General features: G+C 40.0%; 1 protein-coding gene across 3 annotated transcripts in view; it reads left to right on the plus strand.

Annotated features, from left to right (window-relative positions):
- Nucleotides 1-13,125, plus strand: part of slc25a22a (solute carrier family 25 member 22a) — a 142,954-nt gene extending 129,829 nt beyond the window's left edge. For all 3 annotated transcript variants that reach the window (XM_073049236.1, XM_073049237.1, XM_073049238.1), the window contains one exon: nt 953-13,125. In XM_073049236.1, the coding sequence (XP_072905337.1) occupies nt 953-1,106 (154 nt within the window). In that variant the 3' untranslated portion in view covers nt 1,107-13,125. The remainder of the gene's footprint in view (nt 1-952) is intronic.
- The last annotated feature ends 4,320 nt before the right edge of the window (nt 13,126-17,445 follow it).

The raw sequence follows: 17,445 nt of genomic DNA on the forward strand, positions 1-17,445 counted from the left end.
GATCCGGACATGGCGTTGCATTGCATGTGATGCACCAAAGATCTGACTAAAGTGAAATTTATTTATTAAAGGTTGGAGTCTGGCCAGCAAAGCAATGAAGTCAACAGAGGCCAAATGCTTGAAAGAATTAGAGGAGCAAGACAAAAGCAGTAGATTTTCACATGAAGTTGTGATTAATATTTAGAAAACTGTAATGCCATTTCGTGCAAAAATATTGAGGATATTATTGGCATTGTAAAGGTACTTTTGTAATCCAGACTTACTACATAAGAAGAAATTTACTCTTAGGCTAAGTTACATTAATATTTTTAGGAAGACAATGGTTGCTGATGGCCACAAATGCAAATCAGTATTTTACAACATTTCTGCCTTCAGCCTATTAATGGTTCACTGTTTAGGCTCACAAGCCACAGATTTATGTACGTCTTTTATTATATTATTTTAGTTTACTACATGTCAATGCTTTGCAGTAACACCAAGATCAGGATTGCTAAATAATAGCTTTACTGAATTGGTGGTGTTTATGAAGCTTGAAAGTTCTGACTTCACAATTGTTAACTGAGGAAGCTTTTTTGTATTGGAGCTGCTGCCCTTTATATGAACCCTGTCCAAAAATTCTTGCTTATCCATTACTAGCCGAGAAGTTTTGCTGATCGTGCACCTTAACTTGTTACTGATTATTGGATTAACTGCAATTTCTGAACATTTCAAGTAGCCACTGATTGTATGTCTCAATCATTGTGCCAGATTAATGACCCCTGCTAGAGATGTAACAGAGATTGAGAACTTACTGGGGTTCAGTTGTGTAGTTGCACTTCAGCAGAGCAGACTTCTGTTTTAATTTTTTGTTAGGCTCTGCTCGATCCATATTCAACAATGTTAGATCACAAAATGTGCTGTTTTTGAAAATCTTGGAACAATACTAATTTCTTGTTGTATTTGCTTATTATAGGAAAATCTGGAGAAATGAAGGACCTGGAGCTTTCCTGAAGGGTGCATACTGCAGAGCACTAGTTATCGCCCCCTTATTTGGTATTGCACAAGTTGTTTACTTCCTGGGAATAGCAGAGACCTTAATAGAGATGCTACCAAGCAGACAATATTAGTGAAGGTGGAGCACCTCAGCGATACATCCAGCCTGGTTCCACAGGATTATGTGTGTCACTTGAACAGCACAGTTTTTGGAAACTACAACTTGGATCACCGTCCTCTTCCCCATTCTACCCACCCTGCCTCCACCACCTTCATCACAAAATAGTTCCCACTTTTCCCAATCATTCCAAAAGACTGTCAGTATTTTTTTTGTTTGTTTTGTTTTTAAATTGTTAACACTTTGAAGAAAATGTGTCTGGGGCTAGATAGCACCAGATATCACTGCAGTTGTTATACTCTGTTCTCTTAAGTTGGCCAGTACTGATACAACAGAAATCTTTTTGAAGGGATCATCTTCGGAGAAAGCAGAAGGCCCTTGCAACTAATAATTTCCATGTGGGAAACAACAATAAATGAGCCAGATTGAATTTCCAATAGCAGAACACAGGGTTTGTGATACTTTTACTTTGGGCTTCTGTGCCTAGGTGCTGAGTGGCATTATTTTTAAACAATGAAATGGAATGGTCCATCTTGAGTCACTGAACTTTCAACATGTTGGTTATTGGAACAACAGGTAATTTAGTCTTCTAATCTAGATAATTAAGTTTGATTGTACAAAATGAACAGTAAGGTATTGGCTGCCCATTAGATGACTTTTCTGATTGTATTTGCACGAGACGTTTTGAAATTCAATGTAAGATGGGCATTTAATGACTAGCTGATGTGGTGTCGTACGTTCCATTTCCTACCGTTGTTAAATTTCATCACCCTCATTCCTTACTAGATGTCTGGATATGTTTTTTTTGTTGTTGTGAAAAATGTAACTTAAGACAACATAAATAGAAAATGCAGAGAGTTTGGGACCCTGTGACACTTGATGGTTGTGGCTGGCATCAGTTTGTGTGAACATTGTGGACATTGAAGCTGTGACAGCAGATGACATGACTTAGTAGAGACCGAATAGGTGAGTGATGAATTTGATCTGAATCTGTTTCAGGCCGTGAAGATACAGCAATTTAAATTCAAGTGATTCCTGAACTGCAATGCATATATAGGCCTTCAGTGCTGAAACTCCGTGGTCTGAATGGGGTTAATGTGCTTGCAACTATGCGGCGACATTCCTGTCTTATCACCAGCTCCCAGGTGTCAGCCTTGGAAGGCAGGCAGGCTTCTCCTTTGGTGTTTAGCATCCAAACTATGGCACTATCATACAGACTGCTGCACTTATGATTTAAGAGGACCTATTTCATCTGGCCCCTTTTTAAATTGCTCACGTGATTAGAACAAACTAGTATCATACACTAAACTTCAGTAAATTCAATATAGGAAACATGGGATATCTGTCACTGTTGGATTTTTTTTATTGTAAGAGAAGCCAAAGTACTTCAATCCTGAATAATTCTCATAGTATGCATTCCTATACAACCTCCCATTATTAGCTACCAATAGATCACCCTTGACTGACATAATTTACAATATTTTCTCAAATGTCAGATTAATTTAGAAAGATAAGATTTTATTTTCATAACAAAGTGAACAAAGAACAAATGTTCCCAGAGGCCCAACTTTTGCACTGTTGGTATTTTAATGATGTGTATTTCAACAGTAGCAAATTGGGATGCTTTGTTTTGAAGGATTGGTATTTTACTGCCCAGATATCTGGTATCTGCACCACATTCTGTACATTTAAGTAACTTGTTGAGGTCTGATATAATTAATACAATGCTGCTGTAGAATGAATTGAGAGAGAATAAATGTGCTTCTGATATACAGTTGAAAGAAAAAATCACGGGTATAATACATGTACAGGTTTAATGTAGGAGACATTTGCTTTTAAAGAATAGAATAATATTTTTGTAAGGAAGTGATTTTTTTTTCACAACCCCCCCACAAACCAGTAATTCGCTACCATGTTTCTATAATCGTGGTATGATCCCTGTGAAATATTGGATTGTAAAGATCTGCATTTTTACAGTACAGTACTTCTTGTATCTAAGGTATCAGTACTGAAACCAAAGTATTATTTCACATGATTGAAGAGGGTTATTGTTCTAGTCCCTTTTGGAGGTGCTGCAATTGTGCTTTAATTACCAATGTAATAGTATGCTGTATAAGGAATTGTGCTAGATGTTGGTTGTCAGGAACTACTAACAATACAAGGGAAGGAACATTTATTCAATGATTTATCTCCACCAGAATTTCATTTAGAAGTTGAGATGTTGGTGTTCTCATTATTGTGCAATATAGTTAAAAAGTAAATCTACAGGAGACTCGGTGATGTAGTATGTTAGATTGTTGCCTTATACCTCGGGGAGTTGTTCAAATCCAATCTATAATTATGTGATACAACTGCTGCTTTTCTTCTGGTCCTAAATGAAAAGAGTTTGCCGTCTAACCAAAGTGCTGCTAATCAGCACTGAATTGCCAGTCTCGCTGGTGTGAAAAATCGGGCAGAGCCACATCGGTTGCATTAGAGCGTCCTCAGGTTTTGTGACGGAGCCATGTTTCCGGAGCAGGGTACTGGGTGTGCTTAGTTCCGCCACTTTGTGACCGGCCAAATTCCTTATGACACAAAAACGCCGAATGCTTGAAATAAGTTAAAGTACAGAAGTTAAATCCATTCTAGCTTTTACTGCTGTTTGTACACTACACTGAAGCTCCTTTTATAATGAACTGATCTGTAGGGTTACAGGACCCAGAGTGTGCAAGAGATTGCTGAATGAGTTTTGCTGGGGGCCTAATCCCAGCACACACAATCTTGTTGTTTCTTCCTAAGCAAGTAGTGCTGTTGTAATTCTGAATTACTTTTTGCCTTAATTAGTATTTTGGGGCACTGGAATATTATGGACCTGTAAGTGCTCTCAGAAATCTACCAGGGAGCTTGTCATTGTGGAATGTTAGCAAGGAAGTAAGATAGTTGAATAAATGATTTGTTGTACAGTGGAACTATGCACACTGAATTAATACTAAAAGTAATTTTTTGGAAATCTATTTATATACTAGCCACCCTCTTGTACAAACTTGCACAGCCTAACCATATTTAGTTTCACTCGTAATTAGAATCATATCGCAAATTTGCCTTTCTGAGCTGTGCCTCAACATTAACTTGGAAAGTAGATGAGTAATTCATGACTTTTTGCAAAAGATCTTCAGAGAATCAGGAGTTGGAATGAAGGTACTATGCACATGTAAAAAGTTGCAGTTTTTTCCAGCTCCTACTACCCGGTCTCCTCTTCTCGCCTCACTCAAAGTTGTCATTTCTATAATGACACCTGCCTCTCACTCCAAGTCCACTTGCAATGCAACCCCTAATAGAGCTGAATTGAGATTTTCTTTGTTCCACCTCCTCTGCATCGAGACTAATTTGTTTCTTCTGCTCCTCAATTCTGATGAAGGGATCTTTAACCTGAAATATTAACTCTTTCCCTTTCTACAGGTGTTGCCTGAGTAGTTGTGTTTCCCAACAGAACAGAATCTTTTCTGCACCAATATGCATTCATTAATTACACAAGCAATATTTTCACCCACCTGAAAAGCCAATTTACCTAAAAATCCTTTGTTAATATTTCGTTTACTGCCTAGACACCAAATTTAGCTAGCATATCTTCATCTGGCTCTCCTACCTTTGCCCTTCTGTTTGTTTTCAATCTGTATGGTCAAGGTAGTCCATTGTATTCTGATGGTAGTGCAATTATTTTTTCATGTTCTCCGGGGCTTGCGTTGTAAGTCAGTTCATCCTGATCTGTTGGTTCTGTGTACATTCTAGCCTATAATTCCACCCAGAGAGTCACATCAGGAATGCCTTGCTTTCCTTCTGGACCTTCTTTCCTTCACTGGGAATGCTGAACTCTTCACACCACCTGAACACCTTCACACCTCCCCTGGTGTGCTCTCTTCAGAATCAGATTTATTATCCCCTGTCTTATACGATATGAAATGTGTTGTTTTGCAGCAACAGTTTCAAGCAGAAACTTGAAATTGCAACGAATTACAAAATAAATAGATCGTACAAAAATGGAACCATGAGGTAGTGTTCATGGATCATTTAGCTGTTGCTAAATCATCGAGTATATGTCTTCGGGCTCCTGTGCCACCTACCTAATGGTAATAACAAGGGTAGCATATCCCAGTAATGATGATCCTTAATTATTGATGCCACTTTCTTGAGGCACTGCCTCTTAGTGACCTCAATGGTAGGTAATTGCTCAAGCTCATACAACTGATTTCCATACTTTCAGCTTTGGAGGATAGTTGTCTATGAAAATCCCAGCCTGCTTATACTTATTGTACAAACCAGTAGTGTCTTTCAGATGACTCGAAAGAGGCGATCGTTGGCCAGTGTAGTGCAGTAGGATGGAGATGTCTGATGTCATCAGCACAAGTGGGTTGAATTATCAAGACTTCTTCACTATCGTACACTTAGCTGTTTCACCTTGACTCCTAATGAAGAGCCATCTGATAGCATTCCTCATCTTATTCCCTCTGGTGACCCCACAGATCTATCCTTGGAAATACTGAAAACACAATGTCATTTTCCATTTGTCCCTGCAAACTCTCACCTCCAAATTCTCTGCATTTCTAGACTGTGTGCTCAGCATGTAGTATTAGATGAACTAAAATTCACTGTAAAATGTTGAGAAGATGATTGTCTTTGTTCAGAAACCAGCCCACCAATCTTCTGGAAAAATGACTGAGCCACATCATCCTCAAGCTGTCCTAATTGACTTCCAGATCAGCTATTGATATCTGTACTCTCAGTCCAACCTTTGCCTTGCTGTCTCTGTAGCTCTACAAGATCAGACTTGCTCAGATAATTTATTGCTGAATTTCTTTTGCTTTTATTACCACCAGACTATTATCCTGGCACATTTCAGGCCAGCCACACTTGTTAGAGCTTCCATAATCTTGTTATCAGCACTACTTTGCAGCCCAACAGTGACTCCTGTATTCACTTAGCTCCCACTTAGCTTTACCATGACTTTAAAATTCTCAACTTTGCTTTCAAATACTTCCTCTCATCTTCATATAATCATGCCCTGCGAGGACCAACAGCAATCTGGCTGCTCGATCACATGCGCCTGTAATTGTGTTGCAGCTCAATCCTGCGTGGCCAAATAGCAATCATTTCAAGTTGTGAAATGCTCTTTTGAAATGACACTGCCTCTTACCCATTTTTTGAAATACCACTTAAAACCTAACTCTGTCCAAGCTTTTGATTATCAATCTTAGTATCTGACTTGGTGCAGAATAAAGACAAAGTTATACAGCATGATAACAAACCCATTGGCCCTGGCACATGCCAACCAAACTCAGCTCATTTACCAGCCTTTGGCCAAACTCTTCCGATCCATATACCTGTCTAACTGCCATTGTACCTTCCTCAATCGCTTTCTTTGGCAGCTCATTGCACATACGTATGTATCACCATTTTGTGTAAATATAAATTTGCCCCAATTGCCTCATTTATATTCCTATTACATGTGTACCCTCTCACCTTAAACTATCTAAACCTGAAAGTAGATAGATGCATTTACTTTATGCTCCCCATGATTTTATTTGCCTCGATAATAAATAACCTGAGATATATAGCTGTAGTTGGCATGATGCAAATATAGTTGTCTTGTGTTTCTCTGAATAATGCATTGAACTGCTGTGCCATAAATTGATTGGTGATATTCAAACCAACTGAGTCACAGCAGCAAAACTGTGTCCAGTTGTTTCTGAAAATTCAAAATGTGGGCAAACCAGTGCTTTCTCCAGCTTGGTATAGAATATCCAATCTCTTCCTACTTGGCTTCTTTTGACAATATAATCTCAAATTCCATTGAATTTAGCTCAGCCAGGCTCTATTGTAGCATGTTCTACCTGAGCTGTGCCTTCAGTCCTATGACCTATGCATCAACAAAGCTTCAGCTGATTTCCTGTAATGCTCTTTGTTCCCTTCAGCCTTTTGTCAGAGCACCTTCCCGTACACACTCAGTCACTCCCAAATAGGCTACAAACACATTACTGTAAAACACACCCTTACCCTTTTTCACATCACCGGAGCCCATCCATCAGCCTTGCCCTAATCAATCTCCACCATCCATCAGCCTTGCCCTAATCAATCTCTGTTCATTGCCTGACTCATCTGGACTCCTTATCTTTTGAGTGTTCTCAATCTGCTGTGTCTGCAGCTTTGTATTTCATACTGTGCCCTTTCGCCTGCTGGCTGGCATCCATCCTGTGCTTCCACACCTTCAGCTGAAAGCCCCATCTCTTGGAGTTGTTTCTCTAAATCAGCTTGTCTAGGTATTCTAAGTGTTAAATGTCAGCTCAAAATATTCCTTCAGTGACCAGTTTGTGTGCTCCATCTTGTGTGATGTTTGCTACATGAAAATGCTGGATAAAAACAAGCAGAATACAGATAGCTGAGCACTGACCAAGGATTTTTCCTAACATAAATACTAGCAGTGTACAGTCTGTACCACGGACAAGGCAGTTATTGTTAACAACCACTGCAGACCACTCACTCTTAACTTTTGACACTATCCCCAGAAATCCCTTTTAAGCACAACGTGAGGTGGTTCTTTAGGGCTTAAAGAGGCAGTAGTGCAGAGCTAATTAAAATAGCGCTGGGCTTCAGAAGTGTAGCTTGTGGGAATCTCACAACACTAGCCACCAGCTGCTCACTTTGGGTTTAAAATCCCTGGCTTGGCATTTGCTCCAAACCATGTTTTCTTGGCGTTAAAGCAACATTACAGGCTATCCTCACATTGTTTGTGAAGGTTGTATGAAGCATGAGAGCTTAAAATGCAAACTTCATGGAACGTTACCTTGTGTTAAAACTGATGTAAGATCATTGTTAGTTTCCACACAACATTCTCTTTCAACTTGTTGCAAGTTCTGACATTGTTACATTGTAACACAGCAGATATGTTTGTAGGCAGCTCTTAAAGGGGCTTATTACCACAGAAACATTAAAGGGATGTATCACCATAGAAGCATTACTCTTCCTGCTGTAAGGCAGTGTTGCCAGTGAATGGAGAGTGGAGAGGAGAGGAGTAGGTGGTTAGTGGAATTGGAGAGGTTGGTGGAGAACAAGAGGCAGGCCCAGAGTTACACGTATCTGCAGAATCGTTTGGGGAAAGAGGTAATGCAGGAATGGTTGTACACCTGATCTACCTGTGCCTTTGGTCTGATTAGGAATATGGGTGATCTCACCAAAGCACCGGTGAATAGCAAGCAGTGAGATATGGTGGAGACCTGCAGCAGCCTGGAATGATTCTTGGGCAGGGTGGCTAAGACTGAGTCTGCACCCGACAATCGAGTCCAAAGTTGACATATGTAAAGTTGATTTCCAGTTGTAGTGGATCACATACTTAAGTGAAGATGAAAATGGAGTTTGACTGTTGCCTGGTTAAAAGTCATTACTCTGGGTCAATTAAAGTTGGATTTTTTCCCCCTGTAGGTGAATAAGAAATGACACTTTTCAGAGTAGGAGACTGAAAAATCTCTGCAGACTTACTTTGGATAGTTCATTGTTTTGGCAACCTGTGGCAGAATTCTATGACAGAAAAAAGTGATAAGGGTCATAGGAATCTTCCTGAATAAATGAAAAGGTATATACCCTAGAGGGTGGTAAGGTATGCAGAAAGGACTTCAAAAATTGCTTACTCCTGGTTAACTCAAGTTTTCAACTGAACAGCGCTCTTTGGAACTGTCTAAACAAATTTCTAGCCCCCTGACTTTCATTGTTATGACAGTGCCAAAAGATTCACCACCAAGTGCCAAAGAGTTAAGTTGTTACAAACAGCTGGTTGTTATTAGTTTTGCCATCTAATGCATGAATAATTTTTCTTTTCAGATCAGTACTTTAATTGTTTACAATTGCTGTATTAGTCTCATTAGAAACATATTAGAATATTCATTGCTGTTTAATAATTATTCTGGAGGTTCAGTATTTGCTTAGCAAAGTATTATTTTGAATAATTCTATTAATAGAGGTACTCTCATGAGTGACTTTTATCAGAAAGGGAACCAATACATTTCCAGCAATTAATTGAACAACTAACTGGAGTGGTTGTCCTTTGAAGACTGTTTAATAATGTTTCACTGCATTGTTTTGTCATTTTTGCTTTGTGTTCAGTGAGTTAGGGGTCAGTGCAGCATTGCAAATCTACAACAGTGACTGCTGTCAACAGAAGGTTTGCAACTGCAAATTACATCTGCAGTGTGTAATTGGAGTTTGGCTTCTTGGAATTGTTAGCATTAGACAGGTGTGAAACACACTTGAAGGTACAAATATGCAGCCCGGCTCTTGGGCCTTAACGTGCCCCTCATCAGCTGCTTACCCAGATAAGGGAGCAGGCAGTTGTTGGTTGATAGTCACAAATTGGGGGAGCGAGACACTGTTCCACCAGTACGTAATGGTGTCAGGTTTTGGGAGGATTCTGAAGGAGTGGAGGAACATATGGTTTTTAATGGTCTCCAACTCTACATCATCCAGACCAGGTGAGATGAAATTCTTCTCAATAAATCATTCTACCAAAGACATTTACAGCTGAGCACTTCACATGAGCAATTATTAATCTATTTTAATGCTAGTGCTTTCTGTGTACCTGCTAATGTTAATCATACACTGACTGTCCTCTGACAGATCCATAGTTAATCAAACTCCATGCACTTAATTTAATAAAGAAAGTGAGTTGCCTAAGTCCTTCCCAAAGTAACTTCAATAAAATGTATGCAACAACGCTCACCCCTGGCAATGTTAAACATGCAGTGTGGACTTGATTTCTGATGCCTGCCTCAGTCACTGGGTTGCCAGTTCACCTGTGTTCAGTCCAGACATTGGCCACAGTCTTTATGCATGGCACAAACATTAATTTTCTGTACCCAATTTACAATAAAACTTTAAATTGCAGCAATATAGGAACTCTAAAACACATCTTTGATTTTTACAGCTCCTGGACTCAGTTCAGATCAATAATTGAAGAAGTCTCCCTGGGTGGCTATTTAACTGTGTGGCAGAGAGAGAAATGGCAACAGCTTGTTGCTGCTATGGAAACTTTCAGCCATGAATGTCAATAGGTTTAGGTTCACTAACTTATTGGTCCTGCAATCAAGAAGGGTGGATACAAACTGCCACATATGTCTTTGTCCTCCAGATCCTGGCTTTGGCAAATTGCTGAGCTGATGGAACACGCACACATCTGTAAAGATCTGTAGCAACGTGAGACTGCTAAGGACTACTTGCGATAGGCAGATAGATTGTAAATAACCTCTGCACTATGTTGTGACTCTAATATGCTAAGTTCTGTTCAGAGGGTCCATCTTTGTTGCTCTACGTGCTGCTGGTCTAAAATCCAGTCAAAATGTATTTGTGTTTTAAAACTGGTTGTTCCTCTAATAGATAATTGAATATTCTTCTTGCACATTGTCAGTTATCTCAAGCACATAGCCAGGCAATCTGAACACCAGGTCTGGATTCAGAATTAAATTTCTATTTCTATTCCTGATTGCATTCTGTTGTGCATCTCTGTCGGCTGCTTGTGTAGGGGAGAGGCAGAGTAGGTGTGAAGCTGGGCAAGTTCCTGATTGGCCATGATTTGGGAAACATTGCCTCGTGGATTTTTATTAAGCAAGAGCAAAAAATTAAGTTTTCTGGACAATTATGCGGAGTTACCCTCAGAGAACTCAAGATGGTTGGAGTAAGCACATGGAAATAATGACCAAATTCTAGTACAGTATTTTAACAGTGTCTGTGAAACTAATGGAAAACTGGGAATCATGTAGGCATTTGGCAGTGCTCTCAGGACTGATGCTGTAAAGCCATCATTAATGCAAGTGGTGAAGAGAAAGAGTGGAGAGAAATTTAACTGTAGTGTCTGAGAAGTGAATGTACTGTAATGTGAAGCTGTCGAGTGCTGATGCTTGTGATGTTGATTAGATTTTGTTTTTCTGTTGCATCTGTCCGAAAATAAATCTTCCTGGGCATTGTTCAATAAGTAATGTCAATACATATGCAAAATAATCTGCACAGTTTGCACTGGTACTTTTCAGTGTCAAGACTAATTAGCGTTGTCAGAACCAAATTAGCAGCAGCTTAGATACTGAGTGTAGTGACATTTGTAATTGCATAATGCTTTTTTCTTGTGTGGGGAACCAATTTGTTGGGAGGTAAACATCGCATATTGATTGTGATCTCCTTCATTGATTGCACCCTCTTCCTGTTGTGCACATCCAGTCAGTTACTGTAAATGCCCTTTTGGGTTGTTTACGTGCACGTGTTCTACATGTGACCTTTGCCAGCACGACAGAGCTGCCAGCATAATCTGAGAAGGGTTTCTATGCACTTCATGTAGCTTTGTATTCTGTGGTTCTGAGGAATTCAACATTGTCTGAGGTGCTGCCTAAGAATGAGCCAGCACCACCAGTCCCCTTTGTTTGTCGCAGTGCTTTAGTGAAAATGTTTCAATTCAGCTGCTTGATGACCACCACAGTTTCTATGTCCTTCCATATACTGCAAACACCAAAAAGAAACTGATAATGGAAACTCTGCCCATTTCTCTGCTGAGATTATTTAAAATGTTTTAATGGTTTCTAAGGTACTCTACAAATTCTTTTGTTTGGTAAATTTCCTGTTAAATTATTATAAACCAATACAAAAGAAGGAAAACCCAGATTAGTTCTTTATCGTGTCTTGCTGCTGGGAAAGGGCAGAAGCGGGATTTGTGCTAGTGAGAATTGGAATGATCAGCAAACTTTGAGCATAGAGTTAATTCTTGCTTTTCTTTTACACAAATTGACAAAAAAGGACTTGATTACTTTATATGTTACCATAAAGCAGTAGATGTACATTTGAAAATGGTTTGAAGGGAGCATTGTTGTTGGGGTTTCATTGGTGTGTGCCTTTTCTTCAGCCTTCTGCACTGTGTGGTCTAGAGGAGTAAGGAACTCTGCTATTATGACAGCAGCAACACTACAAGCTATGTGGGCTGAAGTAAATTGTTCCACAACTTTTAGAGATCATCTTCTGTAGTTAATCTCTACAGAAGAACATTTTTCATATATTTATTGCTGACTGCAAATTAAATGAATAGAGAATTTAATATTTTCAATTATTGGCAACAAATTTCAAAGCCTAGAGGTGTGTGGGTCACATGCCCAAATTGGCACCTCTTTGAAATCTGCAGCCAACAAGTATTCTGTAAGACGATAACAGACTAGACAGTGCACAGAGGGTAGGAGACATTTAGAGGAAAGATGAGGTTGATTATTGGGGCATGGATTGCATCTGACAATCTTGGGATCTAAATCCTTCAACCATTGTAACTTGAAGCATTCCTAGTCCGTTATATGAAGTATGACTGGCTGTTTTGATTGAAGTTTTATTCCAGAGATGCTGAAGTGATAACATTTGAACAAAAGTTTAATTGGAAGTGTTTAACAGCTCTGAATTACTAAACACTAATTGCTTAATAATATACAATAGAGTGCAATTTATAAATGTCAGTTTATTTAAATAAATGGAAATATGTTCTTTGTGCAAGAATACAGTTAAAATGATCTTTTTTGAGTTTTTTCATCATTGCAGAATGCCGTGTTTTGATTTCACTGCAGTAGGAACAACTCTCCTATTGGATTAGCTGAAGTTCCAAAACAAACTGGAGCTGACTTATTTTTGCACATTGCTCTGAGAATTATGTACTTCCTCCCACAACTTCATTCCCCCATTTTAAAAAAAATAATAATTTTTTAATAGTGGCTTTTTTTTTTAGAAATAGTATTGTCTGAACTCTGAAAATGTGAAGTGTTTTCCTCAGCAGTGGGTTGTTTAAATGCAGTTGTAATTAAGCTCCAAAGTTAACCTGCTGTGATGAGTGTAATTTTGTGAATTAATGTAATTTGACATGAAGCCTGCACACTGCTTTTAGTAGCTGCTGCATACTGGCACTATTTAACTCTGTAAATGGATCTGTATTAAAATAAAATTGAATTCCGTGTAATTGATGTAATGTGGGAAAATAATAAAGGTTATTGAGACCAGAATATTGAGGAGCATCAATTTCTGCCTTGTCTACTTTTCCATTCACCATTTCTGTTGGATGCGTCAGCTAGATGCAATGCATGTACTTCAGCTGTGTCAGTGGGCTAGAGGTTGGTACCACAGGGTATTGTTCGCCTGTCCCTCTGGCGAGATGGGAGTTTAATTATGTCAGGGCAGCATTCAGAAAGGTGATGGTCACTAGACCATGTGTGTTCAGTTTTGGTCTCCAAATTTGAGGAAGGACATTCTTGCTATTGAGGCAGTGCAGCGTGGGTTCACAAGGTTAATTTCCAGAATGGCGGGACTGTCATATGTTGAAAGATTGGAGCGACTGGGCTTGTATACACTGGAATTTAGAAGGATGAGAGGGGATCTGATTGAAACATATAAGATTATTAAGGGATTGGACACACTGGAGGCAGGGAGCATGTTCCCGCTGATGGGTGAGTCGTGAACTAGAGGCCACAGTTTAAGAATAAGGGGTAGGCCATTTAGAACAGAGATGCGGAAAATCTTTTTCACCCAGAGAGTGGTGGATATGTGGAATGCTCTGCCCCGGAAGGCAGTGGAGGCCAAGTCTCTGGATGCATTCAAGAGAGAGTTAGATAGAGCTCCTATAGATAGCGGGGTCAAGGGATATGGGGAGAGGACAGGAACGGGGCACTGATTGTGTATGATCAGCCATGATCACAGTGAATGGCGGTGCTGGCTAGAAGGGCTGAATGGCCTACTCCTGCACCTACTGTCTATTGTCTATAGACACAATAGGCGTTACACATTACAGAACAGCTGAGACTTAAAGATGCTGTCGAACAACTTATTGCAGGGAAATTAGTAAGAGATCATAGAGAAAAGGCTTCTGCAGACTTTCTCTTGTTCGTGGTAGTAAGAAGGCAAGTTAGGCAGATAGTGGACTGTAGAACAATTTAGTAAGAGAGCTGGAGTCAATAGAGTTAACATGTATAGGACAGAGGGCTGTGTAGACTGCATCAGGAATACAGGGTAATTTTGTAATGAGTACTTTGAGGGGGTATTTAGCAAAATTGTTATAGGGACTGCATGGTATTTAGAAAAAATGGAAAAGAGGGTGCAGAAAAATTGTAAGAACATGAGGGAATGGTTGTGACAAGGATTTAGTAAGATATTATAGGAAATGCAGGAAATTTGTTTTGGGAGCCGCAGGGGAGTTCAGTAGTATGCTAAAGGAGTAGCAGAAAGATTTGATCAGTGTTGAACTGACTGCTGTATTAGACTGAGATTTACAGGAATTCAGGAAATTCAGTAAGTTATATTACAGCAGGGATACTTGCAAAGAATGATGGAGAAATTACTGAGGAATTCAGTTAAGAAGCAGAAGTGCAGAGAAGTCCAGATCAGGCCCTCTTCTCATTGCTACCATCAGGTAAGAGGTATAGAAGCCTGAAGTTCCTCACCATCATATTCAGGAACAGTTTCTTTCCTACGAAACCACGTTCTTGAGCCAAACTGCACAACTCTAATCCTTCCTCAGCAAAGGAACAGTACAGACCACCTTTTGCACCACCATGCACTTGTGTCTGATTGTGTCATTTTTGGCCTGCTGTCTTGTTTTAAAGTCTTTTTCTTCTTCACTGTCTTGTGTAATTTATGTATAACGTTCTGTGTTTTGTCTTAATCTACATGTCTGTTTCGCCTTCTGGGTTTTCGGCAAGGTTTAATCAACATGGTTTGTGCATTAGACTTTGTAGTTCAGATTGCGCTGTGTTTCTGATTCCTGGTTGCTCCTTTTGTTTAATGTTGCTATTCTTGGGTGATTTTGATTGGGGGTCCTGCCAGTACTGAACTGAATATGGACTCTTTCAGTTTTCTGTTTCATATTCTGTGTTTTTAGCTAGTCTTTTTTTGTTGCCATTTGTGCAATTCTTTTTGCATGTGGTGGGGGGGGGGGGGGGTTTTGATGTTTTTCTTTGAATGAGTCCCATAGTTTTCTTTGTTTCGTGGCTGTCTGTGGGGAAGATGAATCTCGGGGTTGTATACTGTACACATACTTTGATAATAAATATACTTTGAATAGTTGTGCCCCTCTGTTCTTATTTAGCATTATTGAAGTTGCAGGGAAATTTAGTAAGAGTTGGTAGTTATATAAATTTTTAAAATACACGATAGAAAGGACATTTAAGAAGAACAAGGGGAACTATAAGAGAGTTTACTTAGAATGTAATCAGGGCTCAAGTGGGAGTGTTTGTGGATACAACAAGAAAAGAAGAGGGATTCCAGTAGGAATTTATACAAAGTTTAACAAGGAATTAAGTAAACTTAATTAAGGGATTGCAAGGGAATTTAATGGGAAGGATTATAAGGACTCCATGGGAATTTAGTAAGAGAGTTAGAGAAAAGGCAGCAGAAATTAGAAACCACAGAAAAATTTATTAATATTGTTGGAGCGACTATGAGGAAATTCAGCAAGGCGTACTGAAGCAGAAGAGAGGATGGGCACTTACTTAACACTTGTAACTCAAAGGTCTTAAATCAACCTCTTCCCACCATACAAAACAACACACAAAGGTGCTGGGGGAATTCTGCAGGTCGGGCAGCATCTATGGAGAGCTAGCTGAAATCTTGGGTTGAGTTGGGGAAGCTGGCCAGTATAAAAGGCATGGAGCAAAAGGTGGCAGGTGAGTGAGTGACAGTTGGAAGCAGCAAAGAGCTGAAGAGGCTGGAATTTGGTAGGAGAAGATGATGGAGAATGGGATAAAGGGAGGGAGGCTGAAGAGCCAATAGGAGGAGTGACGAGCAGATGGGGAGGGAACAGAAAGGCTGAAGGGGAGGGGTCAGTTGGATCAGCAGGAAAGGGTAATGGGGGAAAAAAGGGGAGAAGAGGTGGAGCAACTACCAGAAGTTAGAATTCAAAGTCTGTGCTGCCTGGTTGGACACTTCCCAGGCAGAATGAGATACTGGTCCTCTTTTACACGTAGCTTTCATCCAGTAGAGGAGTAGGCTGTGGACAGACATTTTGGTGTGGCAATGCAAAATATAATTAAAATAGCTGGCCACCAGAAGATCCCAGCTGGCACAGCATCTGGAGCTGAGCTCGAACAGTAACTTGCACAGAATGCTGAAGAAACTCAGCAAATCAGACAGCATCTATGAATAAATGTTCAAAGTTCCGGGCTAAGACCTGTCACCCGGACCTAAAACGTCGACTGTTTATTCCTCCCATAGGTGCTGCCTGACATGCTGAGTTCCTCCAGCATTTTGGACCACAAGACATAGGAGCAGTATTTGGTTCATCAAGTCTGCTCCACCTCTCCATCATGGCCAATTTACTATCCCTCTCAACCCCATTTTCCTGCCTTTTTCTCATTGCCCCTTACTAATCAAGAATGCATGAAGCTCCGCTTTAAATATACCCAATGACTTGGACTTCACTGTCACCTGTGTTTAAAAAATTCCACTAATTCACCACTCTCCAGCTAAAGAAATTCCTCCTCATCTCTGTTCCAAAAGGACATCCCTCTGTTTTGAGACCGTGTCCTCTGGTCTTAGACTCTAGAAAACAAAGACCCTGGTGGAACGCCGCTAGTCACTGGCAGCTAACCAGAAAAGGCTCCCTTTATTCCCATGTATCTCTCAAGCTTGTGTTCATCTAGGGGAATTAGCTTTTGGCTTTGCCAAACTGGGTTTGTGTGGATTTTGTGTAAGGTACACCCTGTTACAAACCCGCAACGCAAAATATCAGACAGTACACCATATGCAATTAAAGGATAGATTTTATCAATCTTAACCTGAATATAGGGTTAGTAATGAAAATAAAACAAAAAAAGGGCCCAAGTCAAAGTCAAAATTATGTTGGAGCTCATGTTGTCATTCTTCCATCATTGGTCTCCTCTGAACGTCACCGACCTTCTGACCCTGAGATCCCAGTCCACTCTGTCTGGTGGTCTACCAGCTCTCTCCACACGCCTCTTCCCTCTTTTTCTCTCCTCGACAAAAGACCACGAAGAAACACAGCTCCCAGACACGCAAAAAAGAACAACATCTCTTCCATTGGATAGCCCCTGAATTCCAAAGTCCCGTTATCTCCAATCATAACCCAAACATTGCTGCTACAGAGAAACCATTACCTTAACAGTGGAACATTACATAGAAGCCATTACATTAGCCTTAGCAGTGAAACCTTACAGCGCGTTACACACAATTATTAGCTCCTGCCAATCAGCCACTGATTTATCCATGCTGGAATCTTCTCTGTAATACCCTGGGATCATAGCTTGTTAAGCAGCCTCACGTGTGGTACCTTGTAAAAGGCCACCTGAAAAACCAAGTACACATCAACCTTTGTC

The sequence above is a fragment of the Hemitrygon akajei genome, chromosome 6 (assembly GCF_048418815.1).
Source record: "Hemitrygon akajei chromosome 6, sHemAka1.3, whole genome shotgun sequence".
NCBI classification, from domain to species: Eukaryota; Metazoa; Chordata; class Chondrichthyes; order Myliobatiformes; family Dasyatidae; genus Hemitrygon; species Hemitrygon akajei.